General features: G+C 34.8%; 1 protein-coding gene across 15 annotated transcripts in view; it reads right to left on the bottom strand.

Moving 5' to 3' along the window:
• Positions 1-564: 564 nt before the first annotated feature.
• The window catches only part of DCUN1D4 (defective in cullin neddylation 1 domain containing 4), a 41,946-nt gene continuing 26,870 nt past the window's right edge, over positions 565-15,640 (bottom strand). For all 15 annotated transcript variants that reach the window (XM_074866168.1, XM_074866169.1, XM_074866181.1 and 12 more), the window contains 7 exons: positions 14,036-14,127; positions 11,629-11,699; positions 9,907-9,998; positions 8,911-9,019; positions 5,572-5,676; positions 5,010-5,112; positions 565-4,899 (listed from right to left, as the gene is read on the bottom strand). In XM_074866168.1, the coding sequence (XP_074722269.1) occupies positions 4,844-4,899; positions 5,010-5,112; positions 5,572-5,676; positions 8,911-9,019; positions 9,907-9,998; positions 11,629-11,699; positions 14,036-14,127 (628 nt within the window). In that variant the 3' untranslated portion in view covers positions 565-4,843. The remainder of the gene's footprint in view (positions 4,900-5,009; positions 5,113-5,571; positions 5,677-8,910; positions 9,020-9,906; positions 9,999-11,628; positions 11,700-14,035; positions 14,128-15,640) is intronic.

Below are 15,640 nucleotides of genomic sequence, written 5' to 3'. Positions count from 1 at the left end.
CATCAGCAAACTTGCTGAGAGTGCCGTATGCTCCATCATCCAAGTCATTAATGAAGATGCTGAACAGGACTGAACCCAGTATTGACCTCTGGGGTACAGTGCTAGTTACTGGCCTTCAACTAGACTTTGCACTGCTGACCACCACCCTCTGGGCCCTGTCATTCAGCCAGTTTTCCATCTACCTCACTGTTCACTCATCCAGCCCATACATCAACAGCTTCTCTACGAGGACCTCATGGTCCAAAAACCTGTGTTGAGATGAGCGGGTAAATCAAGCTTCTTGTAAAATTCTGTCTTAAGAGACATTCCTGATCAAATTGATTCTTTTTGTTGAAATCTTTTGTATCACAATACTGTTTTATACCCACACACTCCATATCAAACACACCTTTTTTCCAACAAATTTTGAAATACTGATTTGCCTTACTATCAGAAATAAGGATGACAAGATTGCACATACAAGTTTTCTGCTACTAAATGATAAAGGTTGCCAGCTGAAGTGATGCATTTTCAGATATGAGAATTTCTGAAGTATGAACCACAGAAAAATCTGAAGTCAGTTGCTGAAACCAACACAAATACTGTTTATTTGTGGGATGCCATTTTACATCAACACCAGCAAAAGACCTAAAAAGCAACCGGATGAACTCATGTTAGGTGGCATAACAGTATTTTCGTCAGGTTGTGAGTCACAGGAGTTTAGTACACCTTATTTATGTAATATCCAAATAACTAAGACATAAAGCATTCACAGTTACAGGTTAACTGCTGTTCCTGCAACAGCAGTGTCAGCAGGTACTATTTTGTGACAACACATGTACACATGTACACACACACAGAGGGGGGGGAAAATTTAAAAAATTAAAAAAATATCAAGCTGAGTTTTGGTCTCAATTACAGACAACAAACTATTCAGTTGGTGGATGGATTCTATACACTTTTACAGCAATATGGAAGGACAAAATATAAGGCCTAGAAAGAGGTATTTTAGCAGTTATAATTAAAACCAGGGCACAAGCTAACCTTTAAAGCTGTCTATATGAATTCCAAGAGAATTAAACAATTTGTTAGACTTGTGACCAAGGGTCAACAGAAATCTGGGAAAACCTTAACACAACTGAAGTCCATTTCTTGCTCTCCAAAAAATAAGTTGGGAACACTAACCAAGTAGCAATGAGCTGTAACTATTTTGATCATGTGAGCGTATTTGTGATGAAATAAAATGTATGTATTTGTGGTAAAATGAGAGGACTCCAGTCCTCTACAAATGTTAGAAAAGGCTACACAAAGGTAACCCAAATACCTGTTGTAGCTTAAACACAACCTTGAACAGGTTTTAACTGAAAACAAGTACATAAAAGGATTCTAATAAATTCCATCCTCATCCACTTGCTTTCCTTGAAAAGGATAAAAAGTGAAAAAACAGTAACAGAGAATTAATATTTTAAATATTATTTTGCTGTAGAATGAAAGTTAATTTGTGGAATGTTTCAGTTACTAATATTCATAAAAACATAGAATCATTTAGGTTGGACAGACTTTTAAGATCATAGAGTCTAAAGAGCTTCAAATGTTTGTCATCTATCAACTCAAAAGTGTCCAATGCTATAGTCTCTTGATGCTGTTTTCCTTTCACTAACTGGCTTTCCACTTTACATCTCCCAAATACCAAGCATGAATAGCACGTAGATCATCAAGTAATAGTACACCAGAAAGATTAGCATAAGACCCATGACACTTCTGCCAGAATGACCTCTCAGTGTCTTGCCTAAGAAGTCAGCGTATTCTGTATATCACTTTTCAAAAGGAAAAACAAAAAAACCCCAACAAAAACCAACGAAAAACCTACATCAACTGTATGACGGCATAACAAACAAAAGAGCAAACACCGAACTTGTACTAAATAGAAGGTAAACCAAGTAGCTTAGTTAAGTTTCCACAATTATTTAAAAGTGAGAGGGAATTTTTCCAAAATACAAGAGCTGGTAATATTACGATCCTCTACTTATCAGCATATATAGCAAAACGAGAAGGATGGATATCACAGGGAAGTTTATCAAGCCATACGGGTCCATTTTAGTCCATTTGTTCTTTATAAATGTCAGTAAACCTGTCTACTAGCTGTAATTGAATTTGTGGTTTATTTTATGAAGATGCACATTTATAAAGCAGCTGAAGACTACAGATTCGTCCTGCTTGCAAGTGGAAGAAAAAAAATTTTCAGCATCTAGCTGATTCATTTCCAAACACATTCTTCCCTTCCATCACTCCCAATTATTTTTACCCAAAGAAAAAATGAAGAGTTCGTTTACTTATACAGCATGAGTACCTTCTGAGGTTTCTTTTCCTCTGTTTTCTTTGCTTTTCATTAAATTTTGCATTCTGCTAAACGTTAGCAGAACTTGGAAAAAGAGTACCTGGTTGAGCTGAACAGATTTCTGTTGACCCTGTTGTATGAAAGTTATACCTGTAACAGTAATAGATTAAAGTGTCTTTGGCTCTTGCTTCCATTATTGGAAGCCAAATTATTTGTGACACACAAGACCTTTTATGCAAACCTTGTATTTGTTGCAGGATTCATGCCAATTTGTGCTAAACAGTTTTCTAAAGTCAGCAACTAGTTTAACATTTAAGAAAATTACAGAATTTCACTTAAAATCTTAGCAACCACACTTCAGCCAAATGTTAAAAGTTATATTGCTTCTAAGTTCATTCTTTTAAGAACTAAATCAGCAGCTCCACTGATATTTCCTTACGATTATACTATGGAAATATACACATTTACATCAGAAGTCTTAATAAAACATGTGTCTTAGTAAGAGGCTTATTGTAAACATTAAATACCACACTCCACTGAATTAATTTCTTGTGCAAACTGGCAAACATGGAATTAAGGTTATGTGTATTAGTACAGGAGAAAGCAATGACTATGTATCTTTTATCACTATTATCTTTAAAGAGCGCTATTTAGTGTCATGGAAATCCAAACATGATTGTTTCACGGGAAAGGTAGTATTTTCTTCTTCACATCATGAAATTCTAGTTTTGTATATGCATACATACTGTATATTTATGTATATACAAATATACACAAACTCACACAAACAGTTTTTGTCTTTGGCAGCTGAGTTTGACAAACAAAAACCACCACCACACAGATTTGAACACAACTGACCACCTGTAGCACCACAATTACAACCTCCTGGTCCAGGGCAGCAAACTAATGTGCTTGTGCTAAACTAGGCTTAATCCTGAAAGTAGTTAAATTAATGACAGTTGTTCCTGACTTCAGTGATGGCAGAATAGGACCTTCAGTACAGCTGAAAATTTCACATTCAACCTAAAACGCTTTACCCCCACTTCCCCTGGATTGCATTCTAGAGAAATATTAAAACTGCCAATAACTTGTAAAATAGTTCTACAGAAAATTAATGTTATTCTTTGTTCCAAAACATCCACTGGCCCTTTTTTGTTAAATGCTCCGTGAATCAATATGGAGCATTTTAATAAATCCTCAGGGACCAAAGTTTAATAGCACCAGATACTTCAAGGACCTATTTATAAAAATCAACACTAACATTACTTAATAAGGAAGGGTAAGGCAAAGACAACATGACAAAATTACAGAACTTAAAACATCATTCCATTCATTCATTTTCCCCAAAATAATCACTAGAACTGTCCTATACAGATAAACAAATGAGTGAAATAGCAGTGGCCTCTACTAAAAAGTACTGTCACTTAATGCTGGTGTTTAACACGCCCGTTGCCTGCAATGGACATTCTGCTAGGAAATTCCAATCCCCAGCATGAAAAAAAAAAGTAATGTTTTGACTATTTGATATCATATTTTTGATTATTTAGAAACACAAAGTTAGAGACCCTAGGAAAGACTAATGTTACAAACAAAAAGATCCCAAATCTATATTATCTATGTGCTAGGGCTAAGCAGACTTTATTCCCCAAACCACTAATTTTAGCTAGAACTTTCAATTTCACTAGATCGCAACATAGACCACTCTTGGTACACCAAAAATTAAAAGGAGTATGCCAAAGGCAATTTACGAAAGTCTAAAACCCATTTTTAAAAGGTACTTTAATTTGTTCATTTGTACCTGTAATGACTACTGCAGTTTTAACATTAAAAAGTCAGTACTTTTTTCTTCAAATGGAAATAATCTGTGGCATGTACAACTATTACAGTGTTTTAATATTTATATGTATATATATATATATATTTTTTAAGACACCAATGTTTCATTCCTATTAAGCAACAGGTCAGTTTTGGCGAATTCCGCTGAAGGAAGTCACAGCATGTCTTCTCCACTCAGAGATTGGCATCTCAAATAATAACATTAAAATTGACAATAGTTCTTCACATAACTATGTCCAAGCAGTTTGTTCATTTCATTTTCTGAAATGCTACATTTGAGACCAAAAGAAAAACAAAATAACTGAAGTTTCAAACATGTAAGTGATGACTAGAAATATGCCACAAAATTATTTTTACAATACAGTTCTGCAGAAATAATCCCTAGGTGAAGCTTTTTTTTTATACACATATACAAAATTTAGACAGCAATATACACATAATCACAGTGAAGACGCTGGCAAGTTCACCAATTTGTAGTGTAAATACAAAATGCAAAGCAGCCTTCAAAGAGAACAATGCTACACAGCAAGCATAGCTAGCTTGTTAAATAGCAAACACCAAAAGTTCCCTGCAAAAGGGATGCAGTGCAAGAAAAGCAGCATGCACTTTGATACAAATAGCAGTTTATGGCTAATGGTTGACATAACTGTGGTAACAGTGACTCTTGAGTGGCTGTGCATAGTTAAACTCCTATGTCATCTGTTTTCCTTTATACCATTCCACAAACTCATCCAACAACACTGGCCCTGTAGAGAGATCAAATAACTGTATTTTACAAAATTTTGTAAAAGGACACTGAATGATTAAGCTCAGAGAAATAAATTATTTTATAACACCAACATATGGTAGTACTTACAGGCTCCATCTTCATCATAGTTACTGAGGTCAAGGTTAATTGTTCTGCTGAATTCAAGAACGTTACACCATTGGTCCTTATTGATAACTTTGTATTTTGATTGCTGCTTAAGGCAAGAAACAGAAGTTACTAAAATATATTTTCAACTCCCTTAAATTCAGATTTTCTTACAGAAAACTTAAACCTTGTGATGAATTATTATTTTAATCTGTATGCCATCTAAAACTAAACAGGATTAAAGAAACCACTAAGTAGTCAAAGTAGTGTTGAATAATTAATGTTTCTGATTTTATCTTTTAGTGGACAAAATAATACAGCAATAAAATGGAAGTCCAAAAGCAAATCAAAGACATTCTATACTTTGTCCTGCATTAAATAAACCTTAACAGCATAGCGATTTAGGGAAAAGGAAGAAAGGAAAGATAACCAGTTACAAGTGCTGCTTTGGGGGGTTAGCATATTCAAAATCGGGACAAAAAATTCCTAGCTGTTCCTTCCACATCTAGTTAAAAGTATCAGAGAAGACAGTTCAAAAAACGTAATTCCTTTTCAAACTTCATACCTCTAGAAACTGGTGAAATACTGGAAAAAGGGACCATGTTTTTCCTAAAAGAAGGCCCAACATACACTTGGCAGTATTGATATCTAGGCTGCGCTGGTCCTTTTCCTGGATAAAAAGGTCAGAAAGGAAAAAAAGATTGATTTCAGGATTTTTCACTTCCCCCACTGCCTGTACTACAGCTCACCCATACATAACAGCAGTATCTAACAGTGGTTTTTAGTAAAACACAACTTCCTAGTAAAATTTCCTTCTTCATAGCTAATGGCTTGCTCTACAGAGATGCTGCTTTCTATAGACCTTCCCAAAAAACTGTCACCCCTATTGCAGATGAGGTGTACAATCCTGTTTGTGACTTCAGACCTTTCTAGAAAGCAATAGCTGTTAGACCCATACCCATGTTTGCACGTATGCCTCTGCATAGCCGTACATCTCTTAAAATAGCATTGCTGCACATTATTTCCTGGGGTATTCTTACAACTACATAAACTGTCAGTAGATAGTTAAGTAGCTATCAAGTAACTCTGACTACGCAAGAGTGAGCCAGGGAGGTTCTTTGTTCTGTTATTCTACTGATTGTATGAAATTCAGATTAAATTAATCATCAAATGAGCAGAGGGAACATAAAACACTAGCACATGGAGACCCCTCTCAGAACTGTCCCAGTTTTAGTTGAACATAGCAGCAGTGTATTAAGGCTGAGGAGGTGATTTGTTTATTTCTGCCAAGGAAAAGAAGCATCACCTGTACCCAGCAGATTCATTGCATCTAATCAGTGGGAAAGTTAGTATATTTGTTAACGCAATTTCCACATATCTCAAAAGTAACATGTGTACACGTAAGATTCCATTTTGTTATTTTAAGTAGTTTATCCATCTACACTTGTTGTCTTGAAATTAAACAGATTTTTGTGAGCGATGGGACAAAAAAACCCACCCTTTTATGACGTGGTTATAGCATTAAGCTACAAATGCATCTTTGTATTAATATCAAATAGTTCTAAAAACTAATCCATTTTCCAAAGTCCATCACACCTCTGTCACAAACACCTTTAGGCAGAAATCATACTGCTGTGGGAATACATTTTATTTTCCACACTGTTTATATCTGAATTCTTCCCACACACTCAAGTGTTAATGAAATCAGGCTCTGTTGCCTTTACTTTGGCCATGCTGGTTTTACCTACCTTACATTGTTAATTTTCTACATTCTCCATCTCCAACTACTGTTCAGTACAAAGTGTTCAGATAAGCCGTTTATACCCACCTCCAACTTCCTAATGGCACATCTGCCATGACAGATGCTCCAATTTAATTCTTAACATACATCCCAAATACTTACATACTCTTTTCTGGATACAGTGGAAAGAATGTATTTACAAACTCTGCTAAATTTCAGTATTTGTTTTACATTGATGATAGACAGCTTTTCTGACATTTTTTTTTCCCCAGTATTTCAGATAAAAGACCTATTTAAGCCATGAAATACATGCATCTATACATTCTCAAACTTGGCAGTGACAATGGCAAACAGGGAGCGAGGAATGTATTTGTGCTTAATACCAACATATGGTGTTTTAATTTTCTCAAATCCATGCTGATTTACATCATGCATGCCACATAAAACCTTGATGATGCTTTTTTTATTGACAAATTAACTCTAAATACCAAATCACAAAAGAAACTTTCAAAAATTCTCTCTTAAAATTTCAGAAGTTTAGACAAGTGTTTTTTGCCACAGACAACTTCCCTGAAATGATTACCCTTAGAAAGGAAACTACACAATCATCTGCATCAAAAACCAAAACTGCTCCCATCAGCTTTTTTTCTATTAATCATTTCAATTATTCTGATAAAAACTGTGTACAGATTCATCTGCTGCATCAAGATAAATATATCAGCCTTTGACAGCATTCATTTCAATTCTTACTGGATGCCATTCTCCTATAGACTTCCCTTGGCTCCACAGTATTAAAAGTTCAATGACTCAAATAATCTAATATTGTTTTGACAATTTCCCTGTTGATATGCCTTTGACTTGCAGTTCTACAACCTGGGGGTTTTTTGTCACAAATGATGTCACAGCATCTGTGTCTCAATGTTTAAATTATTTTCCAAGACTACTGTTCGTCACATCAATTTTGTGCCTCTTGAAAAAACTCCACCCACTATCCTCTTTTTAGGTTTCTGCACTTACCTTTGACAGGCCATTAGCTGGCACAGGTTTGCTACTAGTAAAACATTTTTTAATCTACTCCAAATATTTCATCAGTATCTTGGACTTCTTTGGCAATGTTAGTTATTTCTAGCCTTTGCATTTTATGTTGAGCAAAACTGGCAGAATAAATCTTCACACAGCAAAGGAGGAATTAAGATAAGGCTTTTTTTCCTCTCATACTAATACCATACATTCTGTCATACTCAGCTGTAGGTTTCCTTAGTTAAAAGTTAACTACCATAAATCTCTGCATGCTGACACGCAGAAAGCGCTGATGTACCACAAATCTGAGTTACTTATGACAGACTTAAATATCAGAATTGCTATCAGTTCAATTTCTTATTACTTTTCTCATGTTACTTTTTTGATGTAAATTTTCTTGGTGCTTTAGGTTCTTCTGCACTGAAATCTGAGCTTCAGTTTTGTCTGTGATCATTTTTATGCAAAATCTTCTGTACATTCCATCACATTAGCAAGATGGATGTCCAAATTCCGTGTCAAATGTTAATTCAGAAAATTAAAGTTGTTTTATTGTTCCCTTTAAGTAGGAATAGTCTCATGAATCTTATGGGTTCCAGTACCAGGTAAAATTTTATCAATAGATACCAGGGTATTGTTTAATAAATACTGAGAACATAATTAATGATCTTCCAACAGTCTTCTGAACCAGTATTTATATTATATCACACCCAGCTTTTATCATATCAGTTATTTTTACAACCTGCAGAAATGCCTGAAGTGCCTTCCTGTTTTAAATATGTTTATGCTCACAAAATTCAAACAGTAAGAAGAAAAACCAGGGTAGTTATAAAGCCAGTGGAATTAAGTGGCAAAGCTCCAATATGCAACACAATAGAGCCTAAATTATTTCCTTGAAGTCACAAAATAGCTTGAAGCAGAGAGGTAACAAAACATGTCAAAACACTAAAGCACTGTACATCAAGCATCCTGTATACTTTTCCAATTCTGGCATTTTGCATATACTTTTTTAGAATGCAAACAGTTCCACTTGTTAGAAGCAATCTTGAGTGGTATCTTATGAGAAATGTACTTAAAAGTATACAGTCTTTCAATCATTACTTATGACAGTTTTAATTTCAGATGCTGGTCTTTCACAGTACTTACCCGTGCAAAGTCAAATGCGTATCTATAAATAAGTTTAAAATTGGTAGGCTCATTTAATAAGGATCTCAAGTAATCCAGAGAATTTCTCAATTTTTCTGTAGTATCACATCTACAAGAAAAGCACAAGGTGAATTTAGAGTCTGCATTCTTACACAGATGTCTGATGTTTTAAAGAATCTCTAACATGTATCCTCATCAATCCGTTCAAAACACATCACTCTGTACAAAGGCATGTTTATGAGTCTGCATAAAATGCCTTGATTAAACCCACAGTGTGAAATGGATTTAGATAAAATAGCAAAGTCTTACCCTGGTACTCTGATAAAAATTTGTTTGGCTTTGTAGAAAATTCACTCTCCAACAGATTAAACTAAGAGCTTGTCTATACATGGTAAACAACCAAACCTCAGCAGTGAAACAATACTTCTATAGTTTTGCTGAAAATACAGGACCTCCTACACAATTTTAGTGATGCTGTTCTGGAAAAGGCAAAACACAAGTTCAGAGAGACTTTCTTCAAGTCTCTCTGAAACATGTGATTATTCAACTACATTTACGTTAATTACACCATGAAGATAAGCTCTCAACTGGAGAAAACAACTCTCAGAGGGAACATGACAATGCAGTGTCACAGAAATGGTTTTTATTATTTAGCATTTTAAACTACACATGGTCTAACAACATACCAGTATCTGACAGATCCAATCCAGTGACAAAGATAGATGTCCTTACAGACAGAAAATGTCAATTCTCATGACATTTCTGTTTTCTTGAGACTGCAGACATTTTAATCCAACTGTATTTAAACATGCAGCTGTCAGGTTTTACGTTGTCTCTAAGTGGCCGTATCACCATAAATAGAATAAAAAATGTATGGCTTCTACTCTACAGTGGAGCACTCTGCTTTAGGTGTCATGAGTCAAAACATCAAAATGTATTTTTTCTTAAAAAATGGGCTTACTATAACAAAGGTAAGAAATTTTTCAAAGCACTTACTGTAGCGATGTCATTCCTTTTAACCACTCTTGTAATGTAAAGTAGCCCATGTTTTGTGCATCCAATTTCCATGCTAGTACAAGCATAACTACCTGTTTTAAAGAGAAAAAAAAAAAACGAAGACTGAAAAGAATTAACAAAAAGTTCCACGCGCTTTTCAAATAACTACTGTTTAGTAGACTACAAATGCTTTACCTGTATAAATGGGATGTTCAGATCTTTGCTACACTATTTTAAAAGTTAAAAACCCTGAAAGTGACAAACCTGTACATAATCCAAAGAGAAGATAACAGTGCAAAGATACAGAGGGAACACCCACCCAAGTTACTAGTAGTCACCCTTCTTCAACATAGCATGCACAGTCACCTAGTGAGCAGTGCAATGAGGAATATGAGTTGGTGCAAAAGCTCAGAACAGATTTCCCAAAACAACTACAAAATTTTAAGTACCAATTTGACGACAAGGTACATTTGACATTTGTTAAACTCTTACCTAGATGAACAATTGCAATCTATAAACTCTGAAATCCAATTATTCCAAAGCTAATAATGATTTCACCTGAATCCAGCTACCCCAGGGTACTGTTAGCCTGCCTGATTTTACAGGCAGTGTGATTCATTTACATGCAGTGTAATTCAAACCGATGTTAAGTAAAGCTAGGTGAACTAACTTAAACACACATCAAAATAGAGGCGGATGCATAAATACTTCAGTTTTGCCCAAATGGAAACAGTCCTTTTCACATCTCACACAGAAGACTGAACCAACGAAAAACTGAGATAAAGTGATACCATAAGATTACTATCTTATTCAGGAACTTAAGAAACCACTTTTGATATATACATGGAAAAACTTGCAGGACACCTGACCCTGCACAATAGAAGAAAAAAATAACCAAGTCATTTAAATTTGCAATTCAGCCATTAACTAGCTAATGTTAGTGCAGCTCTAAATGGTTTTTAATGCTAAATCAGAAAACCTACTTATATACCCAAATGTCTGCATAGATCTCAAGGATTTATTATACTGTAATAAACTCCAAAATTAGCAAATTACATCTTGTATTTCCAGTAAATCTTTCAAAACCACAACTGTCATTTTACTTAGAAATGATGCTTTATGAATCCTGCAAAAGATAAGAATTGCATATCCATTCAAAATGCAAAAATTAGGCACTAGGAAAAAGCCTGTAAAAGGCACAACTATTCCCTTTTAAATTTTATTTAATTATGTATAAACATATAAAATATATATATATGTAATTATATATATTCCTTATTTGCATTTTGAAATGGCATAATGGGAGAGATAATATTGCTCACAGTATTTGAAATCCCTTCCTCTCCTAGAAAACCCAAAGAAAACACTACTTTGTAATTTTGTAGTTGCTACATTAAATCTTCAGTGTTGTCTCTGTTTCAGAAAAGACAACCACCAACTTTTTTTTTCTTTTTTTAAATCTCTTTTTTTTTGGGTGGGGGGTAGGGAGTGAAAGAGAAGGGGTGGCAGCAAAGACAAATTGAGTTTTTACAGGTTGACAGTTTGGGGTTTAAATAAAGGCAAGTTGTGTCCAAACGTGTATATAAACCGCCCTGGTTTATATTTCATTTTTTTAAAAACTCCCAAGAATTTTTTAATTATTGTTGGAAAAATACGAGATGTAAGACTGGCTAATGTACATCATAACAGGTTAGGCATCTTCTGAATGGACTTTGAACTTACATTTTCTGGTTCAACTCCAATGTCTTCACAAAATTTCTCCATACCTTCTGGCCCTACGATGTCATCAGTGCCTGCAAACAAAATGCATTTTACTTATCTCTGAAAATTAAAACAGTCTGACATTTACAGCACAAAAGAAATGCAATCATACAGTACAACCTGAATTTCCATACAGGTTTTTTTTGTTTGTTTTGACATGCAATAAATATTTCCACGCTTACTATCAGTACACTTAAATCTTTATCTCACCTTTGGAAACAGAAAAACTGCAGAACAACTTTTCATTCCTGCCAGTATCCTTTACTCTACCCATTTACTGAGATAATCTTGGAAGATCTTTAAGAACGCACTTAAGACTAGCACAACATCCATGTAATATTACCACAGTTAAATGAGAGGACAATGGTTAGTGTAACTCATTTCTTGGCTTGAAACTCTACTGTTATCACAAGACCATATCACATAAAAATGTGATCCATAGCTATACGGCATACAACGTTATTATTCCCAGAATCTCATTCCTTATTGTCTCATATACTGTTATCTACAAAAAAGAGCCTAAAATAAAAACCTCATGCTCATGTTTATTTATATTGCTATACCATGGCCACACATTATCTGAATTTTAGTAACTGCAAGGGGAAGGAAGACTTGAATTACAGCTATTTCTTTGCCAACTTAAAAGGAGAAAAAGATTTAAAACACAGATGCTATTAAAATGCTCTACTATTAAAACATGCTGTTAAATCAAGATATTTGTAACTTCTACAATATTCTATTGAAAAAATTATATAGGCATTAAGAATTGTACTGTGCAATTCTGGTTTTTTTAAGTACATTTTAAGTATTTGGACTATTTTGTTAGAATTATTTTACAGTTAAAAGTGCACATTTCGGAAAAAAACAGAGGCTGAAATGCCTACTTTCATCCAATATAAAGATCACACGTGCCAGAAAAAGAGGTTTTATAAAGGGAAGATCAATCTATGTTTTATTATTAGGTGACCTACTATTCTAGACTTAACAAGGTTATAATTATATCTTTTCCAATCTTCTCATTACATCCTCTCACAGTTCTCTGAGTGTACACAACAGTCTTTAGAAAGACTAATTCTGTCATGTAAAGACACACTAGGGAAAAAAAAACATCAAATGCAGTGTCAACTGTCTGCATATATAAAGGAGAAGACTTATGAAGCAAGAACGCAATAGAGATTATTCTTTGAAAATTCATTTTTTATAATGTTACTCAATACTGTAAACAGAATCATACTCTACTTTTCTGTTTTATCTTGGTGTATGCATCCAATGGAAACCTGAAACTTCTTTCATACACTTTTATCCCTTCTTTCCATTCTTAACAAAAATGAGTTATCCCTGTTGCTAGAGTTAGAAAAAAATAAATAAATAAAGCTGGTCAGAAAGGCAGAGAATCTAACAGGTTAGATTTGGCTTGAATTTGTCTGAATCTCCTCACTTGTCTGTGGCAGTCTGAGAGATCTCAAAGTATTTAATTTAGTTTATAAAATATTTTTTTCTTATAATAAAATTATATTACACCAAATTAAGTCAGCCTTCGTTATACCTAAGAAGTAGACAAAACAGAACAAGCTGTAAGCTGTTATCCAAGACAGCATCAGAGAACTGCAAGATGACCTTATTTTCTTTGTCAATCACCTATTTAATTTCCTTTTGGTCTTTACAGTCATGAGATCATTTTTCCCCATACTTCCAGTTCTCCCCTTCAGAAAACCACATGTAAAAAAATGAATACAATGACCAACTTCAGTATTAAAGAATTAGTTAACAATTCTAGAAGTAATACCTGAAGAAAGCTCTCATACACATGGGCAAGAATAAATAATTCAGTCTACCTTCCCTATAACTTGTGATGGAAACCTATATAAAGACAATACTAGTACAGGATACTTGAATTTATTCACTACTTTGCTTGAAACCATAAGCACCGGACTGAGCAGGAACAAAACTAATGTGACGACCTTCCCCACTGGTTTTGGAGTTTTTTTTTAAAGACACACTTCTCCTGAAGCCTAATTCTGTACTATTCAGCACTAACATGGCAGATGACGGAACTTCTAAAGCCAGAGAGGTAACAATATTTTGGACAGAAGTACAGCTTTAACTGTAGCTTTGAATAGTAAAGTATACATGGTCCAAAATAAGTTACAAACCTTCTGTGTTCTTTTTATAGAATAGAGACAAAGACAAAATTGCCCCTAGAACTCTTCCAACTTAACACTACACAGAACACAAGAAAAGCTTCTTTAAGACTTTTACAAAAAAAAAAACCTTTATATTCAGTCTTGGAAAAGCTCGGTTAATGCAGTTTTTATATACCAATGTAGATTAAATTGTTATTAGGAGGAAATTTGCATTTCACCCTTACCTGCATATTCATAGAACCATTCTAAGCATCTCTTACTTGAAAAGACTTCTTCCTCTGCTTTTATTCTAGTCGAATCATATTTTCTATACATACTTGAAAAAAGAAAGAGAAGCAAGTAATTAATTCATCAATTTTTTAAAAGCAATCTTTTAGTCAACAGCCACTGCAAGCAGCAACTGGTTTTGCCTTTCATGAACCAGTTTACCCAACATTCTATCCTCATATCCAGTCATTTGGGACACTGCTTAACAGAGTAAGAATCACTGAACCTAACTACTGCGTTTGCTCAGTCTGTCACACTTCAACTGATTCAGAAGCATTATCCATGTACATGAACTTTCTTTACAACAAATACAGACTAGTTCAAATTCAACCCCAAACTGGTCTCTATAAGTTCAAGTAAGAGACTCATGCGTGCCATTAGTCACCACAGTCAACTGATGAGCTGCAACTTAAGCTGCTCTGGGTCTAAACCCAGAGTAATTCCATGTCACGGTCAACACAAGTTCTACCTGTAGATGCACACATACTTTGTGCACTCTGCACTACTAACTAAGGAGAACTTCACATACTCTTTTTGCCTCCTCAAAAAAATCCTATAAAAGGCATAAAGGCCAAAACAGACATGACCCACACTTACATTATTCTAAAGCCAGTAAGTCAGTAGCACAAAAGAATGACAGAGAACAGGTTACAGGTCCTCACTGACAATAACTCAAAAAACCTCATTCATCACAGGGTACAGTTAGCTGAAAAGCTAGATCCATAGAGCCCCTTCCCCCCAGAGATGACTGGCAAAGTAATGCCTTCCTTCAACAAGAAGCATAAGGAATTTTAACTATAGTGTTGTTTCCTGAATGAAGTACAAGCCTCCTGAATTTATTATCTGAAACACCTAAAGCATGGAAGGCATAGCAGAAGTTGATCAGATACTCCACCCTGTTTAGACTTTCCTGAAACAGAGATAGTATCATTTGTGCCTGTTAGAGGAAAGAAACTCAGCAGTCCAAGTAGTTGTTCACTGCTGCATATGCATTCTCTGATCCATTTCCATGACTCTCAAGTAGCTTGCACTCATTAAGGCTGAAAAAAGTCAAGCAACAAACGGCTTATAGAGGAGGTAGCCAAGAAGGGCTCTGTAAGTGTTCTGAGCATGCAGCCCTTCCTCTTACAGTGTCAAGCCCTGCTGGGGGAGGACAACAAAGTGGGTAACTGGTTCAAGAAGAATTCTGAAACAACTTGATGAAATTAATTTGGAGTTGATTTCATCACCATTTTGTCCTCTAGAAAGACATATAAAAGATGTCTGTACTTATGAGTTTAGAGTATACTGATCCCACTATCCTCCACCTAGCTCGGCTATCAGCTATGAGGAACTATAACTAAAAGTTAACAGCATACAGATCATTCTGACAGTAATTCAAAGAACTACTTCATGTCTATTATCATAGTTCCTTTAAAGCAACTAACCATTAGAGAAATAATACTAGCCAGAAAAAAAAATGATAAATAGGTAATTGGAAGACAAATACAAATGAGGCTCTTAAGAAATTTCAAGATGGAAAGAAAACTTAACACTGTACTGAAACACACTGATCTGCAACA

Source organism: Strix uralensis, chromosome 4, assembly GCF_047716275.1.
Source record: "Strix uralensis isolate ZFMK-TIS-50842 chromosome 4, bStrUra1, whole genome shotgun sequence".
Taxonomy (NCBI): Eukaryota; Metazoa; Chordata; class Aves; order Strigiformes; family Strigidae; genus Strix; species Strix uralensis.
This window is presented reverse-complemented; position numbering and strand designations above follow the sequence as displayed.